At 36.2% G+C, this 23,929-nt stretch overlaps 1 protein-coding gene across 2 annotated transcripts; it reads left to right on the top strand.

Moving 5' to 3' along the window:
- The first annotated feature begins 3,971 nt into the window (after positions 1–3,971).
- Positions 3,972–5,795, top strand: LOC129244875 (antichymotrypsin-2-like). 2 transcript variants are annotated; one of them, XM_054882770.1, is made up of 4 exons: positions 3,972–4,060; positions 4,142–5,187; positions 5,339–5,450; positions 5,559–5,795. In XM_054882770.1, exons 1-4 carry the CDS (start codon positions 4,036–4,038, stop codon positions 5,690–5,692), a joined length of 1,317 nt encoding a protein of 438 aa, XP_054738745.1. In that variant the 5' UTR covers positions 3,972–4,035; the 3' UTR covers positions 5,693–5,795. The 2 variants fall into 2 exon arrangements, with proteins under 2 accessions (XP_054738745.1, XP_054738744.1); XM_054882769.1 differs by having other exon boundaries at positions 5,556–5,795.
- The last annotated feature ends 18,134 nt before the right edge of the window (positions 5,796–23,929 follow it).

The raw sequence follows: 23,929 nt of genomic DNA, 5'->3' as shown, positions 1-23,929 counted from the left end.
AAAACAATGAATTAAATCCAAATTCAAATCACAACCTTCTACAAATCTTCCCCCTCCGGATCACTTACTATAGTTTGAATGTGTTTGAAACCGTTTGCTCGTGGTCGTCTTAATTCAAAGCCAGAGCGATTACAGGTTTTAAAAATCTTTTATTGAAGTCTGTTTTCCCTTATTTCGTAAATCTTTAGGTAGATATTATAAGTGGGCAGGTTTTCTAGATTTCTTTTGAACATTTCTGCTCTATCCCTGAGAGGATCGTTTTCTAAAACATACTCTTCGAACTCCTTCACCAGATTTAAAAATTTCTCCACACTTTTTAGTGAAAAGTTTTTATTTTCTACATGGAAAATATCGTCAGAACTATCTTCAATCGATAATGCTTCATTTGTCATTACCACTAAATCTGCTCCATTTATTTCGCCATCCGTAACTAATTCTCGAAAATAATCGCATAGTAATTGCGTCAAATGCATCGCCTCTTATTACGTTCGCCGGTCTTGCTACGTTTCTATATTCGACCTCTACTGGATTAGCAACAGTTTCCTGCACTGCTACCTCCGGCAATAGTGTTTTCCAGCAAGCTCTCAGTGCTAATGGTAAAACTTCTTTATGTGACGTACCAACGATTTCAACACAATTTAAAATTGGGAACTGTTTCCAGATTTCCTTGACCGTTATTCTTGATGATTCCATCTTCTGCAATATGAACTCAAGGGATTTGCGTATGTAGTATATTTTAAATATTGCTATTATTCCTTGATCTAAAGGTTGTAAACGATGTATTGTTGGGCCTCGACTTGAATATAAGGATGGCATAAGTTAGTTGCATGAGATGGAGCATTGTCTAAAAGTAGTAAAACTTTAATTGCCAAGTTCTTTTTTTTTTAATAATTTTCTACGCCAGGAATAGAGCAATGATGAAACCATTCATTAAATAAACTGACAGTCATCCGTACTTTTTTGATCGTTCTCCAATACACTGGAAGATGGTTTTTTTGCATCCTTTCATAGACCGTGGACTTAATGATCGGTTAATAAACATTGGCGTTGTTATGAAATCACACAATGTTATTCGCTCCTTAGAAACCTTAAAGCCAGGTGCTGTGTTACCGTTTTTCGAATTAAAAGTTCCTGACGGCATTTTTTTCCACCATAAACCCATCTCATCAGCGTTAAATATATGATCTGGTAAATAATCATATTCTTTAACTATTTTTGTGAGCTCTTCTGGATATTTATCGCCTGGATCAGCATCTGCGAATGCTCTATCCCCCTGTATTTTCGAACTGTGTACTGTGTTTTCAAACCATCCTTTGCTAGCCACGAATTGATGGCTTTCTTCATCGGTTGATGGTTGTCCTGTTTCCTCTAAATAATTGAATATTTTTAATGCTTTCTACTTAATAACATTTCCATCTAAGGGCAATCGCATTTTCATCATATCTTCTATCCACACCGTTAGCGCTTGTTCCATTATCTTTGTTCTTGGACGAGAAGTGACTTTTGCGACTACCGATGATCCAGATGATATCGAACATCTTATCTTCTCTTGGTTTTGTTTTTCTTATTGTTGATTCATTTTATTTAAAATGTCTAGCAATATTAGCTACCCTCTCATGATTTTGAATTACATCCAAAATTTTAATTTTGGTTTCCATTGTGATAAATTTTCATTTTAACAACGTACCTTCCTTCCCTTTTGGCATTTTAAGGGCCTAAATTACAATTTAAGCTATAAAAGAACTTAAAAGAAACTTACCCATTACGAAATGTGTTCACGTTGATTTTCACAAAATAAATTTGTAAGACAAAAAATACAAGCATATAAATCCTCTACCTTTAAAAGTTTTCAAATATATTTCAAAATTAAATATTTCACAAATGTTTTAAAACTTGGTGACGTAATTCTCACGACTTCTTTACTGTGAATGACGAGATAAACATAAAAATCCAAAAGCTCTTTCAAATTTAATTTTCGGGAATTAAAAAAATAAATAAATAATTGGCGCGTACACTTCTGTTAGATGTTTGGCCGAGCTCCTCCTCCTATTTGTGGTGTGCGTCTTGATGTTGTTCCACAAATGGAGGGACCTACAGTTTCAAGCCGACTCCGAACGGCAGATATTTTTATGAGGAGCTTTTTCATGGCAAAAATACACTCGGACGTTTGCCATTGCCTGCCGAGGGGCGACCGCTATTAGAAAAATGTTTTTATTAATTTTGCTTTCACCGAGATTCGAACCAACGACCTCTTTGTGAATTCCGAATGGTAATCACGCACCAACCCATTCAGCTACGGCGGCCGCTATTTTCGGGAATTCCCCTTTTTAAAAATAAAAATGCATGTGTAAATGTTAGAAAAAAATTACATTGTAACGTTGCCGTTAATTTGAAAATCGCGTTGTAGCGAAACCGCGCTATAGAAGTACCGCGTTATAGGAGGGTTACCTGTACAGTTAACTAGGCGGAGCTGACATGAAAACATCAGTTTGTTTCGTTAATATACATAAGCCTTATTGCTTTTCCTTTCAGCATTTTCCTGCTGACTGGGCAGTTTTTTTGCGTTGTTCAACAAACCAGTTGCTTAGTGAATTCTCAATACGCGAATACCCGTCTCTTTTAAAAGTTTTTCTCTTCGTATTTCGTCTTTTTTTTGTTTATTTTAGAAATTGCTAATTTGGCTAGTCCATATTGTAACTTGCCAAAAGTTCTAACACCTTTTCTGGTATTTTCAACAAATTCCTGATTTTTATTCTAACTAAAGGAATTTCCTCAAACGCACAATCAAATTATTAGCAACTTTCAACCAGGCATCAAAAAAGAAACACCTTACTCACAAACAGGTTCCTCTCGACAAAAAACTAATCAAACGTTAACGAGAGAATAATTAGCGTGTGATTAATCCTTATGAGATAGTGACCCGAAATCAGCCTAGTTATGGTTTTACAGTATTATATTTTACCACAATGCAATGCGTATGTGGCCCAACAGTAGAGCGATCGCATCCTCAAGTGCAGTGTGCCAAATATAAAGACTTTTTTCATTTGGATTGCGTTAACATTTTGGCGAGTGATGTTGAATTTTTGTGTGCCGCTATTCGTCGTAAATCCATTCGTTCACCTCCCTCTCCAATTGTATTAGTCGAGAGTGTGAGTCCGACTCTTATAAGCAAGCAACTCGAAAGTATCAATTTGCTTACGGGAAAATCAATTGCTGAACAACAACATTCAATGTTACAGTCAATGGTAAATGAGATTGCTGCTCTTAGAGCTGATAGTGCGCATATGTTTTCGGTGATCAATGCACTGCATAAGAATAAGGAGCCCTTAATAAGCAAAACTAAATCTCTTCAGTTGGAAATACACGCTGCAGAGTAAGCTTCGCTTGGATGGGTTGCCCTCGGCAATTACTCTTCTTACTGCGGAAATTAATTATTTTCGGGAAAATGTTATAAAGAACAGGCGAAAACATTGTAAAATTTAAAGAAAGCAGGGAAAGCTACCTTATTAATTCACCTTTATTATTCCGCCATGGCACATATCTACGAGTATACCATTTTTTTCTATTGCAATTCGAAAAGACGAATTTGATAGAATTCGAGAAGCGATAGAGATTAAATTCATAGTGAGATTTTATTTCCATAATTAGAGCAACACTCATTGCCGAAAAAGCAAAGCTGATAAGAGTTTCAAACACGATAAGCTTTTATACGAATATTGTCTATATGAGAATTTACTAGTATTAGGTTGGGACGTTTTTGTTTGACAGTATATGTGAGTGATGCTTTCAAGCAATATAAAGTGATTTTATTGTTAAATTTCAGTCAAAATTAAAGCGGTAAGCTAGTCTTAACGTTTAAACTATAATTTAAAGAAATGAAGAAGCCAAAATAAATAGCCACCCTAATGCGCTTGGGCACACTTGACTAGCGTCTGTTATTTTGTTGATTTGCATATTAAATTAATGCTTTAGTAGTGAAATAAAAATGCGCATGTTAAGAGCTTGTTGCGGTTTTTAAAGCCTCAAGAAAAAAATATGACCAGTAAAATTATTTTCATATGTAAGTATGAGAGTAGAAAAAATGCAAGAATAGCAAAAAATTGCAACACATGAACCAAATCATGGAAATATTTCTTTACAGATTTTTTACTATCGCTGTTGTGCTACTTAAATCTCACATTCACCACTGCCACTACTGAAAGGCCAGCACTAGCAGGGATAGCGGCGACAGTGGGCAGTGCTACCAACGCCACTGAGCACACCGTTGATTTGGTGCATTTGGTGCTGGAACGCGTACTGGCCGAGGCGGATGCAACAACCAATTTTGTGATTGCGCCACAGGAACTGCTGGCATTGTACCTGCAACTGCATGGAACGGACAAAGAAATTGCTGCCGCTGCCGATTCCTTCAGCGCCAATGAAAATAGCTACGATCCAGTGCGCAATGAGGTCGAGAACACCAACAGTACGGGGGAGGTGCAAGAGTACGAAGAGCTGTTCAACATACCGGGGAGTCCGATTTTGGTGTCCAATACGTTGTACGCCGACGTATACAACTCCAAACGATTTACAAGGAAGTTGAAAAATCTGCAAATTGTGCTGCATGAGGAGAGCGATGAGGATGATGAACGCACCGGCAGCAGCGGCTACGGTAGCGATAATAATAATGCTGCAGTGGCAAGGAACCGCATGGCGCACAATGTGTGTAATAACAACAACCGCAACAAAAACGACAATTGTAACGAACTAATCAATACGGTGCGTATAAATTCACGCTGGGCGCACAATTTCCAAAAGCGTGATACCCACAAACGCCAATTCTACATGCCACATACACATACACATGCCTACTTGCATGCCATGCGCAAGGACGACATCTTCCCCTATGCCAAATTGGAAGAGTTCAATGCTACCGCCTTGGAATTGTCGCTGCAGCGACAGCAATTGAAAATGCTCCTCATACTGCCTGATGCCAGGGATGGTTTGCCACAACTGCTGCAACGTCTAAGTGCCAATGTGAAATTGCTGGATGAGTTGTGTGGCATGACGCGCGACACGGAACAGCCGACAAGGACAGTCAGCATAGCTGGCTATGAACGTCGCTATTTGGAACCGACATTGGTGCGCGTTTCTTTGCCGAAATTTCAATTTTCACAACGCACAGCCTTAGATGGCATTTTTCGACAGGTTAGTGCACGCAAATAACCCAAACAAAAATGCTCATATGTACCTACTACTGCAGCAGTGCAATTCATTGTGCGCATATGTGCATATATGTATGTGCATGTGTGTATGCCTACGTACCTCGAGTGCTTTCAAAAGCTTCGATTAATTTCAGTTACTAAACGCTACAGCGAATGTGGATCTTCATTGGCCCAGCGCATGGCAAGTGACACAGGATGTACAGTTTGCAGTGAGCGAAGATGGTATTGGCGAACTGAAACCATCGAGTAAGCAATGAATTTCAATTTAATTACCTGAAACATTGATTGAATGCTACCACTTTGTGTACGGCATGCATGTATTTGTAAGCTTAATTGTATTTTCATTTGTAGTAGTACTGTTTTGGAACGCCTTTTCGTCGTTACGCACTAAACCACTGATGTTCAGTGTCGATCATCCGTTCGTGTTCATCGTCTACAATGGAAAAGGAATACAGTTATTGGGGCATTTGGCACAACTACACGAATGAGTGATGGGAGATGTTTGATATGTGAAGGCGAGTATGTTGCATGTGTGTATGGTGACTGCAGAGCCATGCGTAGCCAATACAGACGAATGTTAGATGTAAAATTTGCAGTGCAAAAGTGTCGATAAACTCTTGGAAAATAAATATTTGTTTTTGTTCTTGAACATAAAAATTCTAAATAAAATAGAACAGTGGCGTGCAAAACTGAGGCACAATTCTAATCATTTGTATATTTTTATAGTATAATGAATGCGCGATATTTTATTATACGGAGGGAGATGCGCAACAACTCCGCGAAAAAAATTCAAAAACAATGCGAATTTCGAGCTACTTGTAACTTGCGCTTTATTAGACCAAAATGGAATGAGTTTTAAACTGTACAAGTATAAGCAGAATTTTTTGAAAGATTCTGAGTTCAAAGTTTGAAGTTTTGATGAAAATTTTCCAAAACTTCATAAATATTGTATAAGGTTTGAAACTATGCGTAATATGAATTTTATTGTAGTCACTTAAAAAAAAATAAATAGTTGAAATTTGTCAATATACTTTCTTTTGACGCAGGCAGAACACATAAAAGGTCTTTCAAAAGAGACGCCTCATTTTTTTTTTAATTTATATCTTAATATCTAAAAAAGCTCAGAATACTGTGTCATGAATTATATAATCAGGGTAAAATTACCTACAATTAGGTTACAAAAAGAAAATTAAGTATTGTGACTTATATATTAAATGAAAATGTATGTGAATTTCAAATCTTTAAAACAATGGCAAATATCGATGAGCCAAGGCAGCAGGCAGGTCCTAGCAGGAGTGGTGAGATCTATCCTCCTCTAAGGCACGACGAATTGGTATGGTTCACTTAAACGCGCTACATATGCACGAAGCACAAATTTCACGTACCGCTTGTACGCTCTTACAGTCTGCTCTACTTTCAGAACGGTTTTGGAAGACCCAGCCCATGTCTACTTGGCCTGGTAGCGCAGGAGATGTATGCAGCTAAAGACATAAGGCTCAACAAAAACCTATGTGATCCCAATGAACACATACAAATAGGGAAAGTGCGCATCCCCAGAGTGGAAGAATGGCTTGAAAGAAAGCACGGGGAAATCGATTACAACCTTACCCAAATCCTTAATGGTCAGGAATGTTTTAAAGCATACCTTTATCGCTTTCATACGTTTCTATGGCATGGAGAGAGTCATGACGGATAGGGGAATGGCGATATGATGATGGTTCTTTCATCAAATGATTTAAACAGTAGGTGGTAACAAGCAAAAGCTACTTTCGACTTATTGCATCAGAGCAGTAACGGACGTTACGTTGAATCTAGTGCTCAAATTGCCACCCGATGAAATACTTAACGGTAGTACCGGGAAGATTGACAGTTTAGTTCGGGTTAAAGCCCCACACTGACGGGGTTAGGTTTTCGAAGTGTTCCTGAAAAACCTTCAATATCTCGACGTTCTTAATGGTCAGACATTCATGAATCGACTGTTGGGCGAATTTTAACTCGTTGACATGCTCATAGTGGACATTTAAATTATGTAATTTTTTACATATAAGTTTTAAGAGCCGCAGTTCGAATGAAAATAGTGGAACCTGAAAGAATCTGAATTTTTATATCTTTCGTTTTAAAACAACATCTAGGCACGTCTTTGAAAAGGTCCTTTATTTATTGAAGTGCTTCTCTGTACTAACAGTGGAAGAAGCAGTGGCTTCAAAATGTTCATTATTTATCATTACTTTTACGCATTACTAGTAATTACTTACGTAGTTTTGACGTCACTAAATAACTTTAAGAAAACGATTGAATAACTTTTGTTCAATGCATTTACAAAATACAGCGTGTTTACATACATATACATACATATGTATATGTAGTAATAATGCAGGCGAACTGATGATATATTTATTCCTTTATTATTCTACTTGGAGTAGAGTTTCAGCAAAACATTTATATTTTATTATATTGACTGCTGTTCTCTTTGCAACATCCTACGTTTGGTTAACTGCTTCTAAATCACGAAGTTTAGAACGCCTCCAGGTATTTCGTGGACGGCCGGGTCATCTGTGGTCTTGAGGATTCCACTCCAACGCTGGATGGATTGGATTCGTTCTTGCTCGGTGATCTGCCGCAAGTCCACATTTCGGATAATCTTAGGCCAAAAAACGTTTCATATAATCCAAAGGCAATTGTTTGTAAAGCTTTGTAATTTCTGTGTATTGCTTCTCAACCTCATCCACCCTTCACTGCCCTATAATAATGTGGATTTTACACATGCATTAAATATTCTTATTTTAGTTTTCTATTTTCTTCTCCAAATGGGCTGTAAACGTCCAGAAGCCAGCCTAGCTTTACGCAGACGATTTTCTGCGTCCTCTTCAGCTCCTCCGTCAATCGACAATATGCTTCCCAGATAGCAAAAACCTTTAAGAGGTGCAGTATCGCTTCTCCCTCGATTACAATATTGTTGAGATTTGTATTATCAGCCGCATTGCTACCGTTTTCTTGCTGTTTATTTCCAGGCCAACGTTTCGTACAGCAATGGTTAAAAGATCGATTTTGGTCTGTACGTTAGAATGTCTATGTGAGTGTCTATCGTCCGCTTAGTCCAGGTCATGTAGTTGGCAAGATTGCGCCCAAGTGATGTTATAGCTCCTTTTTTTCACTTTCTGCATTACTTCGGGAAGTGTAAACGCGAATAAAAGTGGTGAGAGTGGGTAGCCCTGATTTATACCGAATGTTGTTCTAAATGGTGTGCTTGTAGCGCCATTGGGGAGGTCCACATTGTGATAGAGTGCCTTGATGAGCTGCACAATTTTTGTAGGAATTCGTTCTTTTAATATATAAATTTTAAGAAATTAATTTCTTAAATCGATAGTGGTTTTAATACAATGCAGCTGAAAAGAAGTAGATTTACAGAATAAGACAATTCCCATACTTGTCTATTAATTTAAATTTTTTCTTTAAAACTTGATGTCAATGGCATTTTAAAATACTGATAAAAATTATCATATTAATATTGGGATGGATCATTCATTAGCGACCCGTCTGGCATCACTACCGAAGAAATGAGATACTAAAACAAAACATGAAAATATGAATTGTCACATCTATAAATTATGATAGCATTAAGCAAAGGTGCACGCCGACAAGGTAATCATTCTAAACAAGCTCAGAAGAATAAAAGAGAGGCATATTATTTGTGAAAAACGTACCGATGTATATTTTTTTTATTCCAAGAAAAATAAGTGACAACGATATTTAAAAAAAAATACTAATTTTATATTTAAATTAAAAATTGTTTTATTAAATTTGTTCAAGCTCCTTCCATCTGGTATCCATATTTTAGTATTTAAGTAAAATGTGTCATAAGTTCGTAATTTGCAAAAATAATAATCATATAGAAACACCAGCTAGAAATATTTTTTAATTAAAGCTTGTTAAAATACTTTTAATTTGTGACTTATGTACGAGTAATAGTAATCAGATGAAATTGGGAGTGGGTTATTATTTTAGCAATGAAATTCGGGTGGCAACTCTATCAATTATTTGATTTTTCTTAAAATCATTTGCCTTAATACCCATTATGTAATACTTAAGTCAGTTTTTTGGCATATAATTCTATTTTTGCTTAATACAGGCAGATAGTAAGACTCTGTTAAATTGAGTGTTACACACAAACTATCTACGACCCATAGACTTTCGAACGTTCGAAAACATATATAAATAAATTAAAGACACCTATTTTGTATAAGTAGTCCGACTATCAAGCGAACAGTCATGGCCCATTGGGCCTGGTTCCGATTTTAACACCAACATTTCAACCTAAAAAATTATCAGAGAAATGAATCAAATTTGAGATTCCATCACTAGAAATTAAATCTTCAAGAACCAGAATTCTTTTCTGGCCAAGGCCTGTACCTTCGGCCTTATCCTACTAACTTCATGGCAGTAAAGTGACCTACACTGATCCCTTAAGGCTCACAGAAATGTGTTGATTTCATTTTTGAATATTATGCAAATTTTCGGTTCACATACAAATCGACCTGAAAAATTAAAATACTCACATACTTACAAACGTACAAACGTACACACAATAAAAACCCAGCAAAACAATGAAGTTTAAACCACATTTTCCATTTATGTCAATGCATTATATGTCAGCAAAAACAAGAACAATAATAAAAGCAAACAACAGCGAACTATTTTTATACCAGCAACACTGCAACAACAATGTGGAATCAGCACCAGCAACGTTAGCGGTGAGCAGGCGGTAATTTTACTGTCATCCTGCGTCAACATGAAAATCTCAGCAGAAATCGCAGCTTGACAGCTAAGGGTGACAGCCAATTCATTTCATTCCTTTCCCTTATACTATCAACACATTTATATACCTACATATATACATATTAAGAAACGCACACAAGCACACGAAATATGCACGTACGGGTATTTGCAAATTCCTCGCATAAACTATGCGCGTGTGTGCGTGCTGTGCAAAATATGTGTTTGTGCAAAAATATTTTGCTGTCATCATTCGACGCTTTTGAAAAGGTTTTGTTTGTCATAAATGTGTGGCACGTTGACTTTGCGCTCAATGGCACATACACATACATATAAGCAAACAGCGCATACTCATACATGTGGCACTATCCATATATTCGTATATACATATTAATATTTCTTATCCCTATAGAAAATCTTGGAAAGTTCAGCTAGTTTGTCTACTAACAATTACTGTATCATCTTTCGAATGACTTTGAATTCATGAACTTGTTATTATGTTTCAGATAAATACAAATTGATTTTTTTGCTGTTTTCTAATTTGTTTACCTTTTAAAAAATTAAACAAAAATATTCGGAAACCATTTTTTTTAATATTTTCAAACAATTGATCAACGTAGAATTATTCGATAAAAAAAAGTTGTCAGTTATAAATTTATGTTAATCTGTACGTCGATCAAATGCACTATGCCCGAGCATCTTTACCAAATTTCATCAAAATAAAAGCCATGAAGCTATTTGGTGGATACAATTGAAGTATTTTGTTCCATAAGAATAATTAGAATAATAACTTCATTATTATTTTTATGGAAAACACTAAAAACTTTTTAATTCACTTAGTACAGGGCCCGCCATCTATCGTTACGGATTTGAACTAGGTATTATTTGAAGAATGGTAACACTTAGCTGTCATCTGATTTGACAGAAAATTACTTTTATTCATCCGCTGAACGAAAATGGTTGTGTATACGCTCAAGGAACCCTGGGAAATATTGCGACATTACTTTGAAAATCATGGTAATGTTGCAGAATGTGTACGAAAATTACGTCGCACGGCAATGGGAAGAAGAAAAGCACCGAATGAAGCGTATGTGCGATGAAGCGCATTTCGCATCTCGGCGGGTATGTTAACAAGCAAAATTGCCGCATTTGGGGCTCAGAAAACCCGCACGCACTCGAAGAAAAGCCGATGCATTCACAACGAGTCACTGTTTGGTGCGGATTTTGGTCGAGAGGCATCATTCATCGAAAATGAGCGAGGAGTGGCCGTAAATTGGCCGAGAAATTGAAGTGGAGGATATTGGTGGCATTTGGTTCCAACAAGATGGCGCTACTTGCCACACAGCGAATGCTACGATCAATCTTTTGCGCACTGTCTTCGAAGATCGCATTATTAGCCGAAATTCTGATATCGTTTGGCCGCCTCGGAGCTGCGATTTGACGCCGTTGGTTTATTATCTTTGGGGTGCCGTCAAAGACCAGTGTTATGCCAACAAACCAGTAACAATTGATGCACTGAATACCAACATACGCGATGTTTTAGCTGAAATACAGCCGCATACAATCGAAAATGTGTTGAAAAATTGGACAGATCGTATGGGATGGTGCCTAGCTAGCCGAGGCAGCCATATGAATGAAGTTGTGTTCCATCATTAACCGGAAGGATTGTACTTCAAAATAAAAAAACAGTTTGGAAAAATATTGAGTAGTTTCTTTTTTATAGAAATTTTAATTCCGTAAAGTTGTATGGCGGGCCCTTTATATTCTAGTACGAGAAAGGTGCTTGATCACAAAAAGAAGCAGGGTAGCAAGGTTTATATGTAGGTTTTTGACGAGTAACACACGCAGTAAAATCACAAAAATAATGTCCCATTAATTTTTGGCTGCTGCATTAGCTGCAAGTGGATTTAAGTGTTACTGTCATTCGAGTAATCCCGAGTTCAGTACTAGCTGACGCCTTTCGGAGGTAAAATAAAACTGAGGAGCCCCCTATTTATAGAGCAACATTAAGGCGCTCAAGGTTCTGGGTTGAAATCTACTGCAGGCATAACTTAAAATAAAAAACATAACTTAATAAAAAAAAGTTGTTCCTGATAACGGTCCTATGTCGACTGGCATTGGCATGTATAGGTTAGCTATATCTGGCTGATCTGAATAGACCTCACATAACCGTGTTAAGCATAGTTCGATATACTTGTCTTGGAAGGTTTTAATAGACAGTTCAAACTTTTGCAAGCAATATACTTAAAAGATATACCTTTCATCTCAGATCATCTCACCGATCCCAGGCAGTTGTAAGAAGTTCCGCTTAGAGCAGGGCAGTGGCAAAGAAGGCGTTCTAACGTACCCCTTTCTTCCTCGCATAAGTTACACGTATAAACCAATTAGTTTACTGCGTAATATGGAGTGAGACAATGTCCTGTCCATACTCCAACCAATATTTTATATTCCTTCTTGGGAGTGATAAAATAAAGTTTTTTTCGTGTTCCAAGTTCTTAGCAAATCTTTCGGCTGAGTTTCTTACTAATAATTTGATTGGGAGCCAGTAGAGAAGTCTTCCTATTGCCGCTATTGGATTTGTTGCACGCTTTCCCATCTTTTAACGTAAGTTGCTTTATCACATGCCATCCACCATACTAGCAAGCAATAGAGCATTACTGATCTAATGACCGCCATGTACTCGTATAGCCAATGTGTGAGTCGAGGAGATAAGCTACTGAGCATTTTCCTGCGTGCGTATAAGGCGTTGGAAGCTGTCTTTGCGCTTTCTTCCACATTAAATCTCCGCGACAGTTTACTATCTACATAACACCGAGGTGTTTGGTCGATGTTTTAAGCGTTAATTCAACTCCTCCAAGTATCGGTGGTGACCAGTTGGGAATTTCGTACCTTCTTGTGAATAGTACTAAGTTCGTCTTATCTGGATTTACTTCCCGTCCGACCAATTCCGTGCACTTGTAGATTAGATTTTCTAAGCGTCTTTATGAGTATTTCCCTCATCGTTTGAGGACACCTACCCAAGATGATAACAACCAAGTCACCAGCATATACCGTCAGTTTTAGTCCGCTATCGCGGTATTTGATGAGAATCTGGATGGCATTCGCAAATACCCAAGCGCATTTCAGCTATGAAATCCTTGTTAAAAAACTATATCCAAAATTTTCAAGAACCATCTGCCAATCGGAAACAACAACAAAATGTATGGCATTGCATTCAACAGACGCTTTGTTGTATTCAATTTACTGAGTTGTTAAAAATATGTTCATTAGGATCGCTAAACATTTAGAACTTAATAAAAACAAAATCTACTTTAATTCAATACAACACGCACAAATTTTCCTGCCGACAACACAAGAAGATGTTATTTACTTCTATTAAACTCAGTGTGCGTTCAGCTATTTCGTAACCCAATTGAGGGCGCAAACATATGTGGCACGCTGGTGTGGCAAATATAATTTGCATTGTCATCAAAGCGTACAGCTACAGCCAACCTCGCATTAGTGGCATACAGAAAAAAGGAAATAGTACAAATACAATGAAGTAAAATGCAATACTGAGGGAAAAATCTATGGCCAACAACGGTTAGGATGAGTAGCAGCCGCCCATATGCTGTTAGTCAGTCAGAAAATAAGTACATTTCTAAGTACGTGTATGTAAGAATGTGTATGTATGTATGTATGCATGAAATTATCTATATGCACATATAAATGGATGTATGTACATGTAGTAGGGTAGCTCATATAAAAAGAAGCAATTTTCCGACTGGAATTATAGAATTTATGATATTTTAGAACATCCACCAAAATATTTTGTATTAACCGAAACAAAAGATTTTTGGACTCTGAATAATTTTCCGAAATAATTAGGCAGAAAGATTAAAATAGATTACATTTTATATTTCTGATGCAAAATCGTAACAAGCCTTACATAAAGAAATAGCTGCATTTGTAACTGACTACAAGAATTTGGTATATTTCTTGAATCCAACCAAAATGAGTTGGCTCAACACGATTATTCCTAAGCTGGTTTGTGTTAAAAATATGGTTAAAAGAGGTTGTCTGTAAAGTCGGTTTACTGACGATAGTTTAACGTGACAACGTCATAAGAAAATATTGATGGAATGGTTGCAATTTTCAAAACAAAATTTTAATTTTATTTGTTTGATAGATATTTTGTATGGATATAGAGAAGAAGGTAAATGGAATCGCAATGGAAGAAGTCAAGTTACATTTACACAAACGTGAACAATTACGAAACATTGATCAAATTCATGAAAGATATGTTCCATTTCGATTATGCATCAGACGTTAATAAGTCAACAACACTAAGAGGCACCATCATCGATTTGCCTTTTACAAGACACTTTACACTCGAAACACTCCCTTTAATTTCCTACTTTTTCTATCATCGTCGTATTCTCAACACAGAAATAGTTCATTACCATGCACACAGGAAGAAGGCATATGCAAATACAAGTATGTGAATTTATATACAAATGCGCATATACATAAATATACATACATATATATGCTCACTCAAGTAGGACAGAGCCAGATGTCGAACGTTGCCGAACACGGGGGCCGATTGTGCTCTTTGTCGTTCGTTCCGCGCTCTCGCTTGCAGTTCAAGCACATTTGCTTGCCTACAGAATAGATTCGTATATTTGATATGTACATATGACTTGTATGCATCTTTACATATAGATTTGTTCTTTTTGAAAATTGCGCGAAATTGTATGTGTATATGCATGTTTATATACATATATTATTTAGTATACAACATATCTTACAAGGTATGTGGTAAATATTACCATACATTTTTTCCTTCATATATAATAAAAAAATTAATAATAATAACATTAAAACAACAGGTATTATTAACAAACTTGGTTTTATTTTAAATTCTTCAAGTAAATCAAATTAATAATAATCAATAAGAAGGCATATGCAAATACAAATACGTGAATTTATATATGTAATTAATATACACTAGCATTTCCCAGTGGGCTTCGCACCACCATACATAAAATGTTTTTTTTATATCGCAAGAAATTTTTCATATTAAGTTTTCTTTATTGAACTCGTAAAATGTTTAAACAGTTAAATTAGTTGATTTTTTTCATTCAACATACTTTCTAAAGATGTCACAATAGCCTTTTCTGTACTTTTTTAAAATCTGATTGTGGTGGTCACCTATATACAGGTAAGGTGAAAGAGCCGATAAAAACTTGTAATTAAACTTTGATTCTTTAATTTCCATTTCAATTTTTTACGCTAAATAAATTATGCTAAAATAAATAAAGAAAAATGTTTTTCCAGTTCCTTGAATGCTCCAGGTTTTATTATATTTTCGTCCAAAATTAATATTAACATAATACACTTACAACCACAACAGTACAATAGAAACGCTCATAAGCGGCTGTGTATTTGTTGTTGTTTTTCCCATACAGGCATTTCGTATGAGAGGAAACCATTACTGACATAAAATGTCATAACTCAGGAACGGCTGCACCAATTTCAATCAAACTTTACACAAACCACCTCCTTAAAGATAGAAAAGAACTCTAAAATTTGTGTGTCAATCGGTTTGGCGGTTCTTGAGTTATAAGATTACCAAGGAAATGTAACTTCTTTTTATATATATAGATATGCGCATATACATACATATATACGCTCACTTAAGTAGGAGATGTCGAACGTTGCCGTTCGTTTGCTTTGTCGTTCGTTCCGCGCTTTCGCTTGCAGTTCATTCAAGGTAACGACAAATGAGCAAGGTAACACTAATGAGCAAGGTAACGACAAATGAGCAGGGTAACGACACATTTTTTCGTGCGTGCAGCCAGCTAAATCGAATTATAAGACGTTATCACGTCAAAAATTATTTTGGTTATGAAATCTTATCTTGATTTTTCAACACCTTTTTCAATAAAAATAACTCTTTTTTATTCTAGTTAAATTTATTATATACACTAATTACTAATATAAAACAAATCTCAGTATCTTTGACATAGATTAAATAACACCAAGTCCATCAGATCACCTTAGCTCTTGCACGCCAAATTTCAATTCCACGCCACTTTCCCGTATTTTTTCCTATTAGCATAACTTTTTCCTCCCTACTTTTAACTCTCTTATATCTTAAATGTTTTATACCTTAGAAATAAGTTTCAGATTTCAAATTTAAATATATTTATCTATCTAACTTATACCCAGTGCTGAAATACAGCCAAAGGTTGTAGTGCTGGATATTAATACAGAAATAAAAAAAACATGAATAAAGGCTACTTACTTTAAAAAAATTTAATTTTGAAATAATTTTTTTTTTTATAAATACTTGATCAGTAGGGATTTTTGGTATATTTTATGGATTATGGCGTCGTTTGACTCAACTATTTTGAGTATGTCAGCAGATCAAAAAAAAACTCTTATGCTTACAGATTTCCCATCGTCAGAATCAAATAATTCCTGCAATGTAAATGTTTTTTTTTGTTTGTTTTTTTGAAAAACTTAATTTAAAGTATTTTCATTTCAATTACATGTAAACATGTGGGGTTAAAAAATATTTAGATTTTATAGCATTTTATGGCTTACAAATTCAACAAATTGTACAATTCGTACCAAGGCAAATTGAACAGGTATTAACAGTTATTCTAAGCCGTGTCTCTGTGTTTATAGATCTTGAAATTCTAGATACCAAAAGCAAAATCAAAATACATTGCGCTTGTTGTTTTTGTTCTATTGGTAATACCTCTTCGTTTCTAATCAGATACGCAGAGGATATCGCCGTAGTCATCACAGCACGAAACTCGAAAGAAGCTCGTAGAAAACTTAACGAAGTCATGATGCGGAGAAAAAGGTGGCTAGCTTCTCGTGGTATTAAATAAACCACAGAGAAAACGGAGCTAATACTTCTAACTAAGAAGCATATCCCGTTACAGACTTACTCAAATAAGTTAACCACAACAAAAGTTCTAAAGTACCTAGGCTTAAGACTGGACTCAAGAGTAACTTTCTGGGCCCAAATAAAACACGCAGCAGAGAAAGCCGTCAAAATTATATCTTTACTCAGCAGACTGATGGCAAGCATAGGGTTGTGGATATTAAAGAACGAGAGGATGGAAGAAAGAGTGATAAAACTTGCAGCTCGCGAAATAACTCCGGTGATGTCAATTTTTATACAACCCAACTGCTTTCGGGGCACAGGTACCTGTTCAAAATCGGGAATTGCGAAGACCCCAGATGCATATACAGTGATGCAGCCGAATATGATGTTGAACACACCTTTTCCCATGCTTGCGCTGGGAACAAGAACGTCGAACTTTGGAAAAAGCATGATCACATAACCTATGAAAATTGTAATCGACAAGATGCTAAGTAGCGAGGAAACGTGAGAGATCAGCAGTGGTTTCGCAAAAAAAATTCTCCGGATAAACAAGGGGACCTGGAGACAGGCACATGGAGTTGGAACGCCACTCTGAAGTAATGCGAAACCGATTCCAAGAGTGCGCGACGGTTCCAAACGAGGTGGAGTTTTTTAGTCTCCAGACATACCATTGCTGCCACGGCAGATTTGATGATACATTCGATATTTTAAACCCTCTCATCCGCAAACAAAAAAAATACTATTACTTGTTTAATGTTCTTTGATTCGTAACGTTTTTTTATGTTGTATAAAAAGTGAGGCACATTAATGTATACATATGTAAATTTATGTGTGCTGAGAATAGAACTTACATGTGTATTAGTATGAGCTTTTTCTTAAGTTTTCAGTAGGTGAATTTAAAAATATGTAATGAAATGTGCAATTTGCTAAATATTTTCGGGCAAGTTGTTTCAGTGTGAACACATATACATTTGCGTGTATAATTATTTTCTCTAGTTAAGTCACAAATGCAACTCTGTTCCGTGGTTAGCGCTAATTTTCTTAATAAAAAGGTTGAAAAGGAACAAACCACTGAACCTCTTGCTTTAATATTAGGTAGTTGTATTTTTTTTTGTATTTCTAATCAAACTTCAACTCATTTTTTTTTTAATATTTATAATGAACTTTATTAAACCAAATGTGTACCATTTTGGTCGACCACCTTTTGCCATTTCTCTTCTAGAGACATTATTCCATCAGTGTAAAACTTTTGTGGTTTCTCGGCGAAAAACTGCGACAAGTAATTTTCACACAGGCTTCTCTTGAAGCCAACTTTAGTCCATTAAGGGAGTTCTGTATTGACCGAAACAAATGGTAGTCCGATGGTGCAAGGTCAGGGTTATATGGTAGATGCATCAAAACTTCCCAGCCAAGCTCTCCCAGTTTTTTCCGAGTCATCAAAGATGTGTGTGGCCTAGCGTTGTCCTGATGGAAGACGACGCCCTTTCTGCTGATCAGTTCCGGCCGTTTTTTTCGATTGCTTGCTTCAATCTCATCAGTTGTTGACAGTAAAGTGTAGAATCAATCGTTCGAGCATGCTGGAGCAGCTCATAGTGGATGATTCCCTTCCAATCCCACCAAACACACAGCATACCCTTTCGAGGCGTCAATCCTGGCTTTGCGACCATTTGTTGAGCTTCACCACCCTTGCACCATGATCTTTTTCGCACATTATTGTCGTATTTGATCCATTTTTCGTCTTCTGTTAACATTCGCTTCAGAAATGGTTCGATTTCATTTCGTTTCAGCAAAGAATCGCAGATGTCAATTCGGTCCATTAAATTTTTCACAGAAAATTCATGTGGTACCCAAACATCGAGCTTCTTTTTGTAACCAGCTTTTTTTAAATGGTTCAAAACCGTTTGATGATGAATGTTTAGTGCCTTGGCGATGTCGTGGCAGCTTATGTGACGGTCAATCTTTTCCATAATTTCATCGACTTTTTCAACGATAGGTCGACCGGAGCCGACGTGCATGTTTCACATCGAAATTTCCAGAACGGAAGCGAGCGAACCATTGTTGTGCTATACGAACTAATACAGCATCGTCTCTGTAAACTTCACAAATTTCATTGGTGGCTTGCGTGGTATTCTTCCCTTTTTTATACAAAAATTTCAAAATATAGCGTATTTCTTCATTATTTTCACTCATTTTTGAACAGCTATAACTTTTTTTCAACTTCTCCGATTTAAACTTTTTTTTTGGCTAAATGAAGCTCAAAATGTCACCTTTCTAACACCATATGATATAACACAATGTGATTGGTAGCACTGGAGATAGATGACTCCAACGACATCTATTGACAAAATACGAAAAGACTTTTTCGAATACGCAATATATCCATGTTTTGAAATAAATATTACTTGTTAGTTTTGTTAACTAGATATGGCAAAAATGAAAAAAATAATAAAAACAGTGAAAAGTATTTCTTTATCTCTCTAATATAAAGAATTTCTAATTCAATTAATTTTCAAAACATACTACCAGGCGCAACAAATAACCCCTTCCAGCGCATAAAATTTTCACTGCTCTTTTCATATGTCAAGAACAAACTGCAAAGGCATTTTTATTATTAAAAATTCTTACCCAGTACCTCAATAAGTTTCGCCAGCTATAAAATAAATAATTTACTAAAGGTACATAATAAATCCTTCAACACGTCTGGTGCTCGACAAAAAATCACACAGGCATTGCACGTGCTTTCCACTCAACTGGCGACTAATGAAAGCCGGAAGTCAATAAAAATGCTGCAAATAACCAAAGGAAAATTACCGAAAAAAAATGCAAGCAAACCAAGTGAAAGGAGCATCACAGAAAATTGCTAAGGACGTCTTCTGCGCTCTCCATGCATACATAAATATACTCTCCTTCACTTAAATAATCGTCGGCAACCATTGAGTGACGAACAAATTTACTATCCTTGAGTGGAAAAATAATCGCCTGCTACTTCACACAAATCTTCGGGTAAATTCGTAAGTACGTGAGCATCTGTCGCACATACACACACACACCCACCAACACCAGCAGCACCAAAGCTGATAACATAAAGCCAAATTGATTTTCGTTAACCTTCACCTTCTTCACAAAATTTCGTTTTCGCCTTTCATTCAGCCTTTAAGCAGCTGAAGTGGCCCAGAGTAAGTGTCGCAGCATCAAACAATCAGCAAAAGTATTCAAGTGCTGAAATCGTTGAAGTAGCGTAGTGTTGAAAACCAAAGCGAACAGTCGACACTTGTCGAATTTTGTTGTAATCTGGTGGTACTCAAGCAAACTTTGCCGTGTACACCTGTCTTTCAAGCTACCTTCTACGTCATTCCACGTCCTTTTCGTTCACGTCACTATGCAGCATTGCATTTACTAGGCAACTCTTTGCCACAGTCTCCACTACTTAGACTAAATACTATTTTACTAATGTGCACTCGTTTGATAATGATGTTGGTATCATGTCTATAAGTATTAGATTTATATAAACATGCATACACGTATAAAAATCAATGTATGTATGCACTTAAGGCGCCAAAGATACGCCGCTGAAGCCAGGGTGCGAAGAGCATCTGACATTGTCCGCTTGCTGGTATGTATGTATGAGCGCTTGGCTGTGCGCTTATTGGTTGCTACAGACATCATTAAGACACGCTTAATGATGTACTTCCTTTGACAACAACGACAACAACAACAATATGATCAGCAACAACAGCAATAGTCGTGTTCGCGAATGCGTAAGTATCCGCTTAAGTGTGGATTGCAAATGTGTTAAAGTAGAAGTGCAGCGGATGGGCGAACGATGCTGCATAACGGAAGCAATGAAAAGCGGGTTAAGATTATAGCGTTGATTCACTTTTTTTACTGTAGTTGCTCAGAAGCTGACAGCAAGCTTTAGAACTACATTGCTAAGTAAAGCTACTTAAGTAGTGAAAGCAATACTTAAGCATACAGAAATAAAATTTACTTTACTGGAAATTAAGCTGCTATTTTTGTTAATGGTAAATATCAGATATTAAAGAGAGTACCCTTGATCAAATTTTTTAAATTTCATTATTAGTAAATGTAGTATCGCATTTAGCAGAGACGGCAAAATTTTGTCAAGCGAAAAATATGTGGAAATCAGTGGAATTAACAAAAGGTCTGTATTACTTGCTTAAAAACTGTTATTAAATGGTTACATGGGTTTCGTTGGTTCAAAAATCGATTTATTTTTTTTTTTCCTTATTAATTTCTACAACTTCTCAGGAATATTATCCAAAATTTTTAAGTCGATCCGAATAATAAATTCGGACATACAGCCTTTGGGATGTGTGCGCTCCAAGCCACTTTTATTGTTACTCAAAACTTTAAACGCGTTTTTCTCGGAACTGTGTTTTCAAAGTCAGCTGTCAAATGTTCTCGAAAACTACTCAATCGATTTTGATGAAATTTTACACAGGTGTTCGAAATACAATTTACTCGTGCTTGAACGAAGGATTTTTTTTTTTTCAATTGCAACTATTTAAAAAAATCAAAATGTCAAGCAAATTTGACCGAAATTTTCATTTTTTTGCAAAAATGTCTGCCAAAATTCCAATTTTTACTTTTTTTTCCTTTCCTTCGTTCAAGCACGAGTTTATGGTCTTAACTAAAGCACTTATTTTTGTTTTTTCATTTTTGATGAGCCTGTCAGGAGTTATACTGACAACGCGGAAGCACCTTTTTTTCGAGGGATCACCGAAAACGACGTCACAATGGAGGAGTTTTAATTTTTTTTTTTTTGAAATTTCAGAAATTATTCTTTAAATATGTATCTTTAAAACAGAAAAAAGTGTATATATAATTTTTTATATAGAAAAAAAATATTGAAAATAGGCCTTTTTTAACCCGACGAAACCCATGTAATCCCTTAATACAGACTGGGCCATATAGCGTTTGCTTTTTGAACCACCTATTTTTTTGAGAATGGTAACACAAATGACATGTCAAATGTGTTCATAATTTACTTAAAGGTTTGACATTTACGAAATGGGACGCTATACGCTTGAACAAAATTGGGAAATATTGAAAACCTATTTCCAAAGTGGTGAGCCTTCTTCTTTTTCCGCGCTTACAGTAAATGGCGAGCGTTACCGTGACATGCTCAACGAGTTGTTTCCAAAAATTGAAGAGGATGACATGGACGACATTTGATTTCAACAGGATGGTGCAACTTGTCACACTGCCAAAGTTACACTCGAACTTTTGGCTACCGTTTTTGAATTCCGATATCAATTGGCCGCCACGGAGCTGTGATTTAAGCCCGTTGGACTATTTTTTGTGGGGAGCCGTTAAGGACAAATTCTATGCGAACCATCCAGAGACGATTGATGCTTTAAAATACAAAATCGAAGTTGCCATTCATGAAATTGGAGCTCAAACAATCGAAAATGTGCTTAAAAGTTGGGTTGATCGAATGGACTACTGTAAAGCCAGTCGTGGCAGTCATTTGAACGATATTATTTTTTATTCATAAATGTCAATGTTCAATCTTCAAAATCAAAAAAAAAGTTTGAAAAAATATTGATTAGTTTTTTTTTATAGCCGATTCAAAAAGCAAATTTTACTAATTAACCCAAAAGGCAGGCAACTTTATAAGTGCATAACTGATAATAATCTCTCCACGCTGTCTACAGGTAAACCAACTTACTGGCCTTCCGATCCTAGGAAGATTCCTGACCTACTAGACTTCATTGTATACTCAGGTATACCCCAACACCAAATAAGTATAGCTGAAAGCTTTGACCTGAGTTCGGATCACTCGCCACTCATTGTAACATACAGCTCCGTGTCAGTAAAATGGAATTTTCCTTACAAGGTTATTACGTCGAAGACAGATATTACTGCGTTCAAAAACTGGCTTGAAAATAAAATTGATATAAATATGCCCCTAAAAACTGGCACAGAGATAGACTTAGCTGTCGAAAAGTTGACCAACAACATACACGAAGCTGGATTTTTGTTTGCGCCACCTCCAAAAGAAAGGGCAAGAAGTAGCGAATTTATATCTTTAGAAATCAGACGACTAATCAAACATAAGCGAGCTCTGAGGAAAAAATGGCAAACAAGTCAAAATCCTTTGGACAAAACAATGTTCAATAAGCCAAGAAACGATCTTAAGAAACGAATGGTTGAATTAAGAAATGAATCAACAGCTGATTTTCTAAAAAATCTTGATCCCTTTACAAATGACTATGAATACAGCCTATGGAGAGCTACGCGATACCTAAAGCGTCCTACTAGAAGAAATGTCGCTATTAAAGACAGCAATGGAGTTTGGTGCAGGTCAAATGAAGAAAAAGTGGAGGCATTTGCGCAACACCTTTCCACAGTGTTCCAACCTAATCCTGTTGGTGATGGAATACAAGACGAAGAAATTTTTAATTTCTTAGATGTGCCATGCCAAATGAGTTTTCCAATAAGCCATATTAGCACGACAGAAGTAGAGATAGCGATTAAAAACATCAATAACAAAAAATCACCAGGATATGACAAAATAGATGGAAAAACTCTAAAAAATCTGCCCCAGATGTGTCTTCAACTATTAACGAATATATACAACGCTATGCTGAGACTTGACCATTACCCAACGCAGTGGAAATGTGCGGAAGTTATTATGATAAATAAGCCCAATAAACCTGAAAACATTATGTCTTCATACAGACCGATAAGTTTGCTGGTAATATTCTCTAAAGTATTTGAAAGAATACTTCTAAGAAGAATGCTGCCAGTGCTGGACAAGCATAATATAATACCGGAACATCAGTTTGGGTTTAGAAGAGGTCATGGAACAGTAGAGCAATGCCACCGAGTCATCAATCACATCACAGAGGCACTGGAAAGTAAAAAATATTGTACAACAGTTTTTCTTGACATACAACAGGCATTTGACCGAGTTTGGCACCCGGGAATTTTACATAAAATTAAGAAATTACTTCCCGCTCCATACTACTTATTACTGAAATCATATTTAACTAACCGAAAGTATTATGTTGTAAATCAAGGCGTAACATCTAATATATACTCC

Source organism: Anastrepha obliqua, chromosome 4 (assembly GCF_027943255.1).
Source record: "Anastrepha obliqua isolate idAnaObli1 chromosome 4, idAnaObli1_1.0, whole genome shotgun sequence".
Classification (NCBI taxonomy): Eukaryota; Metazoa; Arthropoda; class Insecta; order Diptera; family Tephritidae; genus Anastrepha; species Anastrepha obliqua.
This window is presented reverse-complemented; position numbering and strand designations above follow the sequence as displayed.